Consider the following 14,064-nt stretch of genomic DNA (forward strand, 5'->3'; position numbering starts at 1 on the left):
AATATATGTATGTATTATACATGTATGTTTTAACATTAAAACATGATTTCTAAAATCATGCCAACAATTATTAGGCTATTTTAATAGCTTGGTATTCTATGCAAAAAGGCTATGTATAAAGGCTTTAGGCCGCCCTACATGTTATTTTAGGTTAGGCCCAGTTTAATATGCAACTTCATTTTATACAATATATGTAGTAGGGGGTCCCTGCTCCGTCTCTCTTTCAGTTAAGGGGTCCTTGGTTTAAAAAACGTTGAAGACCCCTGCACTAGAGGAAAGGTCAGGGAATCACCAAAATCATTAGGATTCATCATCAGGGCACCGTGGGTATCTGTACCAAATTTCATGGTATCAGCTGCATGTGACTGGGTTTCATGTGTGAATGCCAGTTAACATTTCTCTGGTTTACATGAATAGGCGTGTGGTTTACAGAGCAAAGGTTCTTAAACGTTTCTAGTGGAATAATTTCGCTATTTGTGCATATGGCTGTATTTCTCAATACACTTTCATTTTAGCATCTTATCAGAGACAGCTTCACACGCAGGATGGAAGGCGGATGTTGTTAATAAGTTAGTGGGATAGAAAGTAACTGTTCCTTGATCACATGCAAGGACCAAATGTAAAATCGCTACTGTCTGGGAAAACAAAACAAAAGTCTCCCTATTTTGTATTGTACTGCTAATAATAAGAATCATTATACTGAGATTGAACCCACAACTTGCTTTGTAAATAAGCAGTGTTGTGTTTCTGGTCTTGAAGCTGAAGATTGTCTCCTGGTGGATTTTAAAGATGATGGTGATGTGTTATTCAGTTTACAGTACCCAGAATTGCATTTAAAACAATTGTGTGTTTTTGGGTCTTGTAATGTCTACTCTGCCATGTATTAGCCTACAGTACATGAAGGAAAGAAACCAATGTCTTGGTAAAAATGGGGGGGGGGGGGGGGGGGTTTGTGTTTTATTTAGAAAATGATTCAGTGGGGAATTTCAAAGAACAATGCTATTGTCAATATAATAACATAACTCATATTCTTCCTCAAAAATATACCACCAGCTCACCAGTAGCCACTAGTTATTCTCTTCTGTATTTCACATGCGTCATTGTGTATCCTTCACTGTACATATTTGTATATGTATATTGGGTGGGAATGACACACAAAATATGAATCCTTAGAAGAGATTCTAGAAAGAAAAAGTGTTTTAAAGTTGTCCTGTTAAACCCAGTTTCCTTAAAAGCAAGATAACGTGACTTTGTGTTTTAAAGGTTTTAAAATGTTGCTGCACCTGATCACTCTTAATAAGAGGAGGCTCTTATATAAAAAGTGATAGGCAGGCCATCCATAAGGATCTGCATTTGCGATTAAATTTATAACTCCTCCGCAGTAAAACTGACTTCACTGTCAATAAAACACGAGTAGATGAAGGATTTGATGAATTCATTATGAAATATGACTCTTTATTTTGCCGGGTGCTATAGTGGAAGTTGCCAGAGTAATGTTCCATGACTGATGTGATTTAATATCCTCTTTAAGAATATTTACCACCTTGAGATGAATTAGATTTATAATGCACACTTTAATTCTCCTCGAGGCTTAAGTTCTAGTCCCTCTGTTATGCAAACTAAACTACTTCTGCCTCACAGAGATTCAAGTTTGGAGTTGTTTATATAGTTTATAAACATCTTGTTCATCATTTAATGACCAAATTCTTGGTCTCTATTATGCAATTTCTCATTTTCTCCCATCATTTGCACATGCAGCTGACTCAAACCCTTCCAACACTTTTAAGTCTACTTCCTTTTCGCGAACCAAAAGGCAAGTTTGCTGAACATGTTGTAGGCTACTCTGCATTTAATATATGACAGTATACAGTGTTAAATAACAAAACAATAACATAACAGCTGTAACATCTAAAATTTATTAAGATTTTTATCAATGAATAAACAAAAAGGCAGTGATGTACTTCATCATGACAATATTTAATGACACTATTTCTTTAATAATCTAATCTATCAGAAAATGAAATCCTATTTGCATAATATGACATTTTCATTTTAAGAAATAAATATACTAATCTGACAAGGTTACATCTTTCTCACTAATGTTGCAGCTGCAAGGTGGGGCTAATTTCAACTACTTTACATACTGCTGGCTTATAATAATAATACAACATAATTTATTAGTTGATTTATATTTTGTATTAATAATGTGAATCTGCAAAGTAACTTGTGTTGTCAAATAAATGTAGTTAAGTAAAAAGTACTAAATATTGGCTGAGCAGTAGAATAATGAAAAATGGAAATGCTAGTCAAGTAGTACCTCAAATTGCACTTAAAGGGGAACTATGCACATTTTCAAAATTCATACAGTACATGTTATTCCTATACAGTCCAAAAATATTTGACATGAACAAATCTCTCCCAAATCCAAAAACTAGAGTGCTAAAACTCAGATTTGAAGTCATCAGGTATAAAGTGTGGAACTGCTCCATAGACAATAGGAATGATGAATCGGGAAAGATGTTATAGATGACACTGAGAGCACCCAGGGGAATTTTCTGAGTATATGGGAACATTTTCTGTTTCAGAACTGAAAGCATTACAATAGATTAAGCTCATTTGGGAATATAAAAAGAAAACAAACATTCTGTGGGTCCACAAAGTCTCCTAATCATTGTCTATGGAGCAGCTCCAGACTTTATAGTTGATAACGTCACATGTTTGAGACTTAGCCTACTCCTCTGGCTTTGAGAGAGAGTAGCTCATGTTCACAAATGTTGATTGAACTTGTCTAGGCCATGGAAATAATATATTGGTATCTCAATTTAGGTGGTGTTCCCAATAATTGAGTAAATGTATTTTCCACTGATTATAAAGCACATTGCATCCTATGGCACCATGTGACATGCTTAGTCTCGATTAATGTGCTGACACAGAAATATTTTTACATGTGGGTTACTGAGACACAGGCCTGCTATTTATTCTCATCACACACCCAACCAGTGGACTCCAAAAAAGGAAGTGTGTTTACTGGTTCAACTTCCCCCAATCGTTCTGTCTTCAAGAGGATGTGATGCGTATTAAGAAAACAGATGAGAGCGAGAGAGAGAGAGAGAGAGAGAGAGAGAGAGAGAGAGAGAGAGAGAGAGAGAGAGAGAGAGAGAGAGAGCAGCCTATGGTTATAGGTGCTTTCATACTATATTCAGTACAGATTCAGTTTTCTTCTTGAGTCAACAATGCAGGTTGTTAGTGGTGGACAATCACTCTGGATGTACACTCTGTTATTCACTTCTCTACAACTTTGGGGTAAGTATCATACATACTAGAGGTGTTTCTAAATACATTATTCTTATTGTTATTTCTTTTGTTTTGTCTTACAGCTAAAAAATACACTAGAAATTTCCACTAGAAATATCTATTCACTGATTTTGGGGGGGGTTAAAGAAAAAGTAAACAATTGCCATTACATATATAATCATTAACACAAACAATTATGTCTGTTGTAAATTTACTAAATATTGAAGTTACAGGCAATATTTCCATTTTGAGTTTCATGTCGCATTGTAATTTTCTGAATAGCTGCAATCATCAGTTTGGTACAAAGTGAGCGTCACCACATGTAGCAATAACAGCAGTGTTTCTACATGCCTGCTGCACAGCTGTACTATTGCTCCACCTCAAAAGGAATTTGTCAACTTCATCTGATTCTTGCTGTATGTTATACCTTTCTCTCTCCTGTCTAGGAAGGCTTTCAGCTTCCACTTCCTCTCCTCCTCTTCCTGCGCCTAAACTTGACATTTATTCGAGGTCAAAGAGCGCAGTGGTTCTGGTCTGCCAGGCCCCAGAGGGCCACCGAGGGGTTAATTTCATGTTGTACCGAACTAGAGAGAAGGTACTTTTTTTTAAGGATATATATATTTTTTCTGATGTGTTTTGTCTTATCACTGGGCTCCTGTGATTTTATTCCTCTCTGTGTTTCTCTTCGTTCATTGAGGTGGACTCTCAGGAGCTGCAGTCTGGTGCTGAGGAGGTTCAGTTCACTGTGAGGGTAAATGAAGGGAATTCAGTCCAACTCTTCTGCTGTCTGTACAAGGACCAGGATGGTCATTACAGTGTTTTCAGTCCCTATTTGCAGCTGGAGCACACAGGAGGTGTGTCTATGTTTTTCTTCTTTATAGAGAATCTTTATAGAAATTGTGCCTGTGACTGATTTAAAAATCAGATTTGACCTTCAGTTTCTCGATGGAAGCTTTTACTCACACAGGTCTCGGATAGAGAACAAAGCAGAGAGGAGATGTGGTCTATGGGCTGTAGCTCCACATCTCGTTAGAAGAGAAACAAAAGAGTTTGTAGAGTTAATCTGTTCACTCTGCACCCAGTAGTGATTCTACATGTGGTATAAAATAATAAACACTCCCATCCGCTCCTTTCCAACCTCCAAAACACACTGCTGCATGCAGGTGCTCTCTGTGGTCTCTTATTGTCCTCCGCTCTGTGGGTGTGTGGAGTGGTAGTTACATCCTGCACTTCATATAGAAACCACACACCCACAGATACACACAAAAGCATCAAACACAATGTGTACTGGCTTCTACTGTTGACGGTGACAGACAAATTTGGCTAGCAACAGTGGCAAACAAAGGTTGTTAGCATTGGGGTTTACATGGGTTTTGTGCGGAGGAACAAATATGTAAAAGTAATAAGGCCGCAAAAACATAGAGATAATTGTTTCTTTATCATCTCCCTTTCTGTACTTTCCAGATGCTGTCCCTACTCGCTCCATGCCCTCTTTCCCTCCTCCAGTCTTGTCTGTGAATCCCTCTACTGGTGTGCTAAAACGTGGGGAGATGCTATCCTTCAGCTGCTCAGTCCCTCTTCTGAACCAGTTTCAGTCCCAGTCTGTCAATAACAACAAACCAGTGACCTTCCTTTTGCTGAGGGCTGCTGTGCAAACAGGGGCAACATCTGTTATCCTCCAGCCTCAGGCTGGTCAGCTATCAAACCCTGAACCCCAGCCAGGAGTCTTCACTGTGGGGCCAGTTAGGGGAGGAGAGGAGGGCGAGTACACCTGCCTTTACCAGATCACCAAAAAAAGGGGATTGGTCAATTCAACTGTCAGCAACATGGTTCAAATCACTATTACAGGTGAGGGTGTCACACAACGTTTTGCTCCTAGGGCCTGCAAGCTCTGGAACAGCCTCTGTGTTGTTTACCTTGTTACTCCATTAACTTCCTTTAAATCTTTACTAAAGACTAACATTTATAAACTTCCTTTACATTAAGTGGCTTTTCTTCAATCAATCATATTATTTTTTCAAGTTATTTTATTGTTATGGGATGTTGTTTTTTCTGTTTTGTGTTTAGGAATTAGATATTGTAACTATTATTATGATGCATTCTGAATAATATTCTGGTTATTTGAATTAATTACTGTATGCATGAATAACATTTGCAAAGGAGATGAATGTTGCACTGAATGGCAAGTGTTTTAGTGCTCATTAAAATTGGAAAATGTTTTAACTAGGGCTCCAGCTAGTAATTATATTCACTATGTGTCTTTTTAATCAATATATTATGTTTTTTAAATGTCAATCAACAGCAAAAAATGCCCACCATCCCAATCACTGAGTCCAACTTGACATATTTCAATTGCTCAAAATGATTAGTTTACTATAGTATAAAACAAAAGCAAATATTCACATTTGATAAGCTGGAACTAGTGACTTATTTGCCTAAAGATCACTTTAAGGATTAATTGATTTTCAAAATTGTTGCAGATTAATTTTCTCTTCAATGACTAATCAATTTATCGATGAATGATTTAACTTGTAACTATAACACCTTATTTATCCAATCTAGAAACATATTTTTGTATATATATAGCCTACAGTGTAAAACCTAGTGAGGTTATAAGATACATGCCAGCACCAATCACTCAGACTAATGTTTCCTCTGATTTTGTCTGTTGCTAGATGCGTTGCCAGTTCCCACCCTTGTCGTCCAGCAGCAGACGGACGTGTGGCATTTGCTCTGCACAGGCTCTGCTGCTTACCCCGGTGCTGTGTTCTCCCTCTACCTGGCTGATATTGAACTTCCTATTGCCACTCACCGTGCCACCTTGCTCGACCATCAGGCCACCTTCCCAGTGCCTGTTCAGGATGCTCCAGTGGCTTTTTACCAGTGCCAGTACGATGTCCTCCTGGGAAGGAAATGGAGCAGCTCTGAGCGCAGCCTCTCATTGGCTGTAACCAGAGGTGTAGATTTACAGGTGTACTATATGTGTGTTTTTATTAGATATATCATTTTACACAAAATGTGACTGTTTGGTTCTTTTCTCTTCTTTCAGGAATTCCTCCTCCATCAACAACAGGTAGACCTGCAATAATGTGTCATTATTTCATACGTAGTTTTATATTATGCATTTTGAGTGGCAGGGAGTAAAAGACATGAGAAATGTCTCGTACTTCTACTCCAGTAACCATGAATACAAATATTTATATATCTCACATTAATGCTGATGAGATATAAACAAATGTCTGCAGATTTGTCCGGTGTGGACTGGCCTCTCGTACTGGGCTCTTTCTCTGCTGTGGTGTTGTTCATCTGCTCAGTGGCACTTGTGGTTGTGGTGGCACACAGGAAAGGTATTTTACACATGAATCTCTGCTTTCTCACATGATACATTCATGCAGCCGTGATTGTCTTCCATTGTGAAACTTATTATTTCCTCTATTTCTTCTCGTTTCACAATCCCTTAAAGTTAAAGCAGCGGCCGAGGAAAAGAAGAAAAGGTATTGTCTTTTCAGTGCTCATTAAATCCCTGTTTGTCTATCCAGAATAATTTTGTCTTCCTAAAGTTACCCTAAACAAGCGAGAAAGCCGTGACACATAAGCAACTGCAAATATTTTTCTCAAGTTGGCAACATAACAAACTGTTTTAAACAAAGGTATCACTAAAACATATACCCTAAAATTGCTCAGAGATTGCACAAATATTATAGTTTAAAAATGTATAATGGCCAGCAGAGAAAAGTTGCTGCACTTTATTGATCCCTCTCTCACAATAAGAATATCCATTACACATTATGGCTTGCCTTTACACAGCTCCGATCTGGGGTTATCAAGTTGATTTCCATATAACTTGGTACATAAAATGCATTAGTGCATTGCGTAATTGTATTGTAGTAAAACATGTTGCTGTGTTGAACTGTTTCAGACAGGAAGCCCAGTTCTGGACTCAAGTTCATGCTAAGGACCATGTTGTTGGTGAGTTTACGGTCATATTTATGACTTGTTAATTGTCTGCATTCAAATTCCTTTAGTTTCTACAAGGCAATTTTAGTTCTGCAGTATATTTCATGGAAGTAAAGAGATATACTGATAAACCACAAACCACTGCTTGATATTGTGCTTGCTTGTTTTTCTTCTTCTGTGTTTTGCAGACCTTACACTCAGGCGTACAAGGTTCCCCTCTCAGGTAGTTATGAATCATCTGAATCTCCAATTTCTAATAAATATTATTTGGTGATTTATAAACTATGATGTGGCAATAGCTTCCTTTTACCTTTGTACCTTCTGTTACAATACTTTGAATTAAAGGATGAGGCTGGCTGGCTTTTTGTTATTGTTCATCCCATGAACCAACCAATAGTCCGTCTCTCTTTACTTTCTGACTTTCCCAGAGTGTCTGTGGTAGAGCTGTAATCGGGCCTTAAAGGTTTGGCCCGACAAGGCCCGAGCCCAACAGAATTCGGCCCGAGCCCGACAAGTACATTTTACAAGTACAATCGAAACGCATCACCTGACCGCTCATTTACCGAGCAACCTGGAGCACAAGCCCGAGCCCGGACCCAGCCCGTGTAAAATGAGAGAAATTAAGACAAAACCCGACCGAACCCATCAAGTTCGGGCAAAGATCTTCAGCTCTAGTCTGTGGCACTCAGCCTCAAGCCCATTGGTTCCTACTGGAGATGTAAATCTAATCTTTGGTCTTTTGATGGGATTTGTTGACAATAAGAAAAACATAGAATATGACCAGACTTATCCTTTAAGCATGTTAAACTTTGCAATAGCAATAATATTCATTTTAACATAAAATAAGGCCGATCTTGTGCAGTTTTCTGACATTAGTCTGCTTCTCTTCTTTAGGTATTTCTGGTATTTCACGGTCTACAGTATGTTCCTCCTGTAGATTTAATTTGACAAACAACTGTAAACTTCCCTGATCCCTTTGCTGTAAACAGACACACACAGATACACACAGATACACACAGACACACACAGACACACACAGAAACGCGCACACACACACACACACACACACACACACACACACACACACACAGAAACGCGCACACACACACACACACACACACACACACACACACACACACACACACACACGTAAGCACACACTGCCAATCACCAAATACACTGTCAACCTACACATATATTATCACGTTGATAAATTAGCTCTATGATCATCATCATCATCATCTCAGTATCAGACTCAGTCATTAGACTAAAGGCTCTCTCTTTCTCTCTGCACACTGTTACTGAGCAGCCATCTTAAGAGGACAGAACTCTGTCATCGCCAGCTGATACCTGCTATCATGAAACATCTGAACTGAATATTTAATATCAGACATGTTTCATTCTTAGCAGTGATCTGGAGTGTCTTACCTTTTACTTTAGAGCAGTAATTTGATCAAGAATGGCAGGTGTTTTGGGGGTATTTTATCAATTATGTCTTGTTTTGTTACATGTTGTCGCTGCACAGCAAAGTAACCGTTTTCTTTGATTTTGAACTTAGAGATCAATTGAAAGTGTATAACAATATTTATTGAGGTTTGCAACAGAGAAAGACTTTGGCGATAAGACTCCATCGATGTGAAGCATCTTCATTAAGCATAGGCCCATATGAAGATGGGTGATAGGCAGGATCTCTCCGGAGTCTGGATGCTGTAGAGTGAAGCCTTTATGTGTGTGATGGAAACTTTCTGTTGAATCTCCGTGGACATACTGGAGGGAATGGCATGACATGGTGGTGATGCAGAGGTGTGAAAGACAGAATTGCGATGATATTTAAAAAGGCAGCCAAAGACTGATTGGATCTAGGAACACGGGCAGAAACATAATTGGTCTGTTATGAAATGTGAATATAGGTAATTTGACAGAGTGAGAAAGTGATGATTGAATTAGAACAAGAGGAAACAGCAGAATGTGTAGAGTATGTCACAGAAAATGACCCTACACTGAGATCTTTAACAGCTTGTGTGTTTGTGTATGTTGCAGGAATGGGCCAGTGTGGACACAACTACAGAGACAGGCTCCAGATCTCCTTTATGGAACTCGCTTTCCACATTCACAACCCCGATCCCTCCAATCCATTAGAAATGTTTGTTTTTGCTCTCTCTCTCTCTCTCTCTCTCCCTCTCTCTGTGTTTATACTTTATTTGAGTAGTTTATCAATGTAGCATCAGTTGGAGTTACACAGCGGGACAGGAAGGGCTATTTCCTCAGTTCCTATTTCATGTGTGGCAGTAAAATTGACAGGATATGATTTTTATTTGATCTTACATGTTACTGAGCCAGTGAATCCAAATACAGATTTTATTATTATTAAGTTTGTATCTGTTTTGTTAATAACTTGTTTATTCTTGACCTTAAGAAAAAGGCAAATGACAAAACAATCTCACTGCAAGGTCCTTTTAGTAGCTGCTTCGGAGCGTTCTATCTTATTGCAGGAACTTCATCAGCAGATGTACTTTGACCAGACGTCACAGAATTTAGTACCAGCTACTTAATGGATTGTTTTGTATCAATCTGTATAATCTTTAGGCTTAACTATACAATTTATTTTGTAGTGCTATATACTACATAGTACTATACTATATACAGAGCTTTAAACATTATTTTTATTTGCAGTTACATAGTAATGGTGATAATAATAAACTTTATTGATGTAGCACTTACTGTATCAAAACCAGAAATTTCAAAGTGCTTTACAAGAAAAAATGTGAGAATATGTATACATGTTACAGATGTATTAGTACATATACCAACCTAGATACACACATTAATACAATGAATGTGTATTTATTAAAATAAATTACCCTAAATAAACAAGGTGATAAAAAAAAAAAAAAAACATTTTCAGAAGTGATTTGAAAAGGCATACTGATTTATTTACTGATCAGGCAGGAGTTAAAGTTCCCTAACTGCAAAATCTTACCGCTTCAGATAGAAGCAGCAAACAAGTTCCTGCCTGAGGACCTCAGACTGTGTGCAGGTTGATAAGAGCAGAGTCATTCAGAAATATAATCTGGGGCCGGGCCAGGACATAATAATATATCTCACAAATGTAATACGTTCTGTCATATCTGTGCGACACAGTGGGTAGTGATTGTGAAGGAAAAGACAACTATCATCACTTACTGAATTTGAGTCCTGCTGTAGTGTTGCTAAATATTCTGCAGAGGGCACCGTTTAGATATAATTTGAAAAACACACCTACAGTACAGCACAACCTAAAGAGTGTCATTTATCAAGTTGCTCTCCTTTATAATTGACAAAACAGGTTCAGTGGAACAATGTGACTTTGACGTGCATAAAGCCGAGCAATCCAGGTGTATCCATAGTTAAGCAACAGCCACTGATATGTGCTGCAGCTTACTTTTTACCATATGATGATGGGAAAAGCATGGAACCTAAGGACATTATGATTAAGCCCTCATATCTACAGTATATTAGTTTTTAATTCCTACATTGTAAGTAAATGTGCTGACATCAATACTGTGCACAAGTAAGAAAGAAAAAGGACTCAGGAGGGAGAGACAACACCCACCTGTTTATGTGTGTGTGTGTTTTTTTTTTATGGAGGACAATAATTCAGCAAAGAAGGGCTGTCAATGTACTTCAGGAAGCAGTAGGAAGCCAACTCTATATTAGTACTGAGTTTTATTACATTTTATTGGCCTCTTTAGCAGCACAGGGCTTTCTATCAGTAGCAGAAATGCACACGGGGAAATCTATTTATTCATTTGTCCAGGCAGAAAAAAAAGATGACATGTAAGGACAGGAAAACACACATTTATTTAAGGATCGCAAAGTCTGCCTGATTTGTCATGTCTGAGCCACAGTTTACTCTTCCTGTGCGGTCACATGCAAGCACAAGCACACACAGTGGAGATATTCAGGTTCAGATAATGGCTTTCGTCTGATTTGTTTGAATAAGAGGCAGACTAACGATAAGAGGCTTGAGCGATGTGCTGAATTCAAGTGGCACCTTAATTTGCACCCACAGCACACTGGCTTGTGGCAGCCTCACCCTGAACTATGAGTCAGGTTGATATTAAATGACATTGGCAATCCTATAACTCATGATAATTACCCTTTTAAAGCCACCCCATACTGTGTCTCAAATGTGATAGCTAAAGGAGTGTATGCAGAGACTGCATAGGAGGTGTTTGCTGGAATCTGAAGACTGGGGGAGTTTTAGCAGCCGATTTTGGTTCATCATTTAATTTAATCTGTTGCAATGCACTTGATTAATTTAGTAAGTGAGGATTTAGGTTGGATAGCAAATTGTGTCATGTGATTATCTTCAATAAATTACAACCAAGAAAAATGCTGTCTTTGTCCATAGCTCAAGGCCTTTTGATTGCTGATGACCCTTCCTGTCAGTGGCTTTACAGGAACACTCGGTAATATTTAGCTGACAGCCTTGTAAAATAATTGATATTTCAAGGGCAAAAGCAAATGTGAGCTGTTGAGTTTAACAGTGTGTGTAATAAGGTTATAAAGAGTTGTGCTGCACAACTACTTATAACCTTTTTTTGCACTCTTCACTAACTGACTGTAGAGCATACTGTATATGGCAAAAAAATAAATCATTGGTGATGCATATTAAAACTTAAGAACCATTCATTGATTAAGAGCTATTTTATTTTGTTAACAAATCCATTTCTTCTATTATCTGAGTTCTAGGGACAGATACTCTCCCGACCCATGTTTTTGTCACTTGTTTTAAGAATATATATATATATTTTTTTAAGACTCAATAATAGAAAAAAAAACCCATATTACTAGACACAATCCTATGTAAAAATGGAGATGTGTGTTTGCAGTGAATGAGCATTAAATAGGTCCTCTTTTCCTCTCCATACAATAAAACAATTTTTTTTGTGTTTATTCTCTATGACTCAGCTCTGCCATTTTATTTCCCCTTCTCTTGAACATCAAAGTGACACAACACACACCCACATGAAGCATTATGATATGCAAAAGGCCCATATGTGAGTAAATCAAAAGAATAATCTCTGAATTTCTTTTATTGTCTGTTGACAGTTGAAGAGGATTTGTCTTGTTCTGCACCGTTAGGCTCACAGGCTCTCACTATAAATTCTGATCCCAGTTGTTTTACACTATAAACTATCCTCTTTTGCGTATTCATTGAAAGATCTCTTAACCAATGGACTTAAAATTAAATCACTGAGACGATAGATTACAATTAACACTTTTAGTAACAGTATTTTAAGATATAAGGCACATGCGGGCTCACTAACTAAGGTTTCCGATACCTCCCAAGTCAAATGAGCAATTCTTTACAGTTTACAGTCTCTTTTTATTCCCTTTGGGCGCTTGGTCCTCCTCCTCCTCAGCATGGGGGATGCTTCATGCATCCCGGGATGGCAGCTGTCTGTTCATTCCTCCAAATGGGATTGACAGACACCCCGTCTCCTTGTCGTGACCTTATTGACCAAACGCCTGAACACACATCTCTATATGACTTTTTCCTGCCATAAAACCTCTCACACAGAAACACACCATCTCTGGAAAACACACAATCTTTGGGGTAAACTTTTAACCATATGGTACCCCCTGCCACCTTAATTACCTCTTCTGTGTCCCTGCTTATCTCATACCCCCAGATTATAAAAGCCTAAACTGAGTTTATGACTTAACATCTGAAGAATCTATGCAACAGAGGTAATTCAGGAGGTCCACAACTTCCTCCATAGAGACAGGCAGCCTCTTTTTCCAACGTGCCCATATATAACTTTAACTGCTAATATTCTATAATCATGTCTACAATAATATAAATATCTCAACACAGTACACACACATATGACACATTGTGACTCACATACAATAGTGACTGAATGACTTGTGATTGGATAGTGACTTATGACATAATACATAATACATAAGGGTATGTTTTCCATGACTACAGTCATAAAGGTCTTGCTACAGCTTTGAGTGCCATCTTCTGTAATAATGAAGCAGTGGTGGAGAAGTATTTAGATCCTTTACTTAAGTAAATAGCAATACCACAATAAAATCACTTAGTTCACACAGTTTAAAGGTCCAATATGTAATAAATTACTGTAATAAATCCAAAAATGGCCCCAAAGCATCATCAGATATTAAGGAAACATGCTAAGTTGAAATACTATCTTTTCTGACAATAATGTTAATGCCAGTATTTTCTCCTTTTGAAATTTCCGTTCTGTGACGGAATTTCTGTTTGTGTTTTTTAAAAGAGCAGCAGCTAATCCTCTAAACGCTGACTGTCTCACACAATGATGCTGCGATGATTTTGTGCCAGCAGGACTTTGAGAGAGAGAGAGAGAGAACTTGGGAAGTAGTTGTATGTTTGATTGTCTGGGCATAAAAAAAAATCATCTTTGATCTTTGACTCTGAAATTATTCCAAGATAACAAAACAGAAACTATACTGTGTGTTACGAATCTTCTCCTCAGTGCCAAGCTGTTGGTCTGGTAGGGAGTGTTCGTTTTCATATTTTAAATATGTTGACAGACTAACGTAATCTGCCATTAGACCTGGCAATGTGGCAATATGAGGGAAGTTTCCTAGTGAGGAATAAAGCTTATTAATAATTTTGAGCACTTACGTTGCGGCAGCTCCACCATAATAATAATGTTCTGGCAATGTCGCTGGGCCAGTCAGAATAAGGTGATGAATTATTCATAGGAGACTGGGAGGTCACTAAAGCATGGTCTGCTGATCTCTCTCTCTCTCTCTCTCTCTCTCTCTCTCTCACAC

General features: G+C 38.0%; 1 protein-coding gene across 2 annotated transcripts; it reads left to right on the forward strand.

Annotated features, from left to right (window-relative positions):
- Nucleotides 1-3,131: 3,131 nt before the first annotated feature.
- Nucleotides 3,132-9,622, forward strand: LOC116040500. Of its 2 annotated transcripts, XM_031285916.2 has the most exons (11): nucleotides 3,132-3,303; nucleotides 3,741-3,889; nucleotides 3,992-4,148; nucleotides 4,759-5,142; nucleotides 5,970-6,251; nucleotides 6,344-6,367; nucleotides 6,540-6,641; nucleotides 6,758-6,788; nucleotides 7,214-7,263; nucleotides 7,440-7,474; nucleotides 9,292-9,622. In XM_031285916.2, the coding sequence occupies exons 1-11, from the start codon at nucleotides 3,234-3,236 to the stop codon at nucleotides 9,388-9,390; spliced, it is 1,383 nt and encodes a 460-aa protein (XP_031141776.1). In that variant the 5' UTR covers nucleotides 3,132-3,233; the 3' UTR covers nucleotides 9,391-9,622. The 2 variants fall into 2 exon arrangements, with proteins under 2 accessions (XP_031141776.1, XP_031141777.1); XM_031285917.2 differs by lacking the exon at nucleotides 4,759-5,142 and having other exon boundaries at nucleotides 3,136-3,303.
- Nucleotides 9,623-14,064: the final 4,442 nt, after the last annotated feature.

This window comes from Sander lucioperca, chromosome 4, assembly GCF_008315115.2.
Source record: "Sander lucioperca isolate FBNREF2018 chromosome 4, SLUC_FBN_1.2, whole genome shotgun sequence".
In the NCBI taxonomy this organism is placed as follows: Eukaryota; Metazoa; Chordata; class Actinopteri; order Perciformes; family Percidae; genus Sander; species Sander lucioperca.

Bases quoted from the DNA above. Each gene is read 5' to 3' on its own strand.
- LOC116040500 (XM_031285916.2), top strand. From the start codon at position 3,234: ATGCAGGTTGTTAGTGGTGGACAATCACTCTGGATGTACACTCTGTTA. The intron at 5,143-5,969 runs GTGAGGGTGTCA...GTCTGTTGCTAG, and splicing joins GGTTCAAATCACTATTACAG to ATGCGTTGCCAGTTCCCACC. The intron at 6,368-6,539 runs GTAGACCTGCAA...AAATGTCTGCAG, and splicing joins TCCTCCTCCATCAACAACAG to ATTTGTCCGGTGTGGACTGG.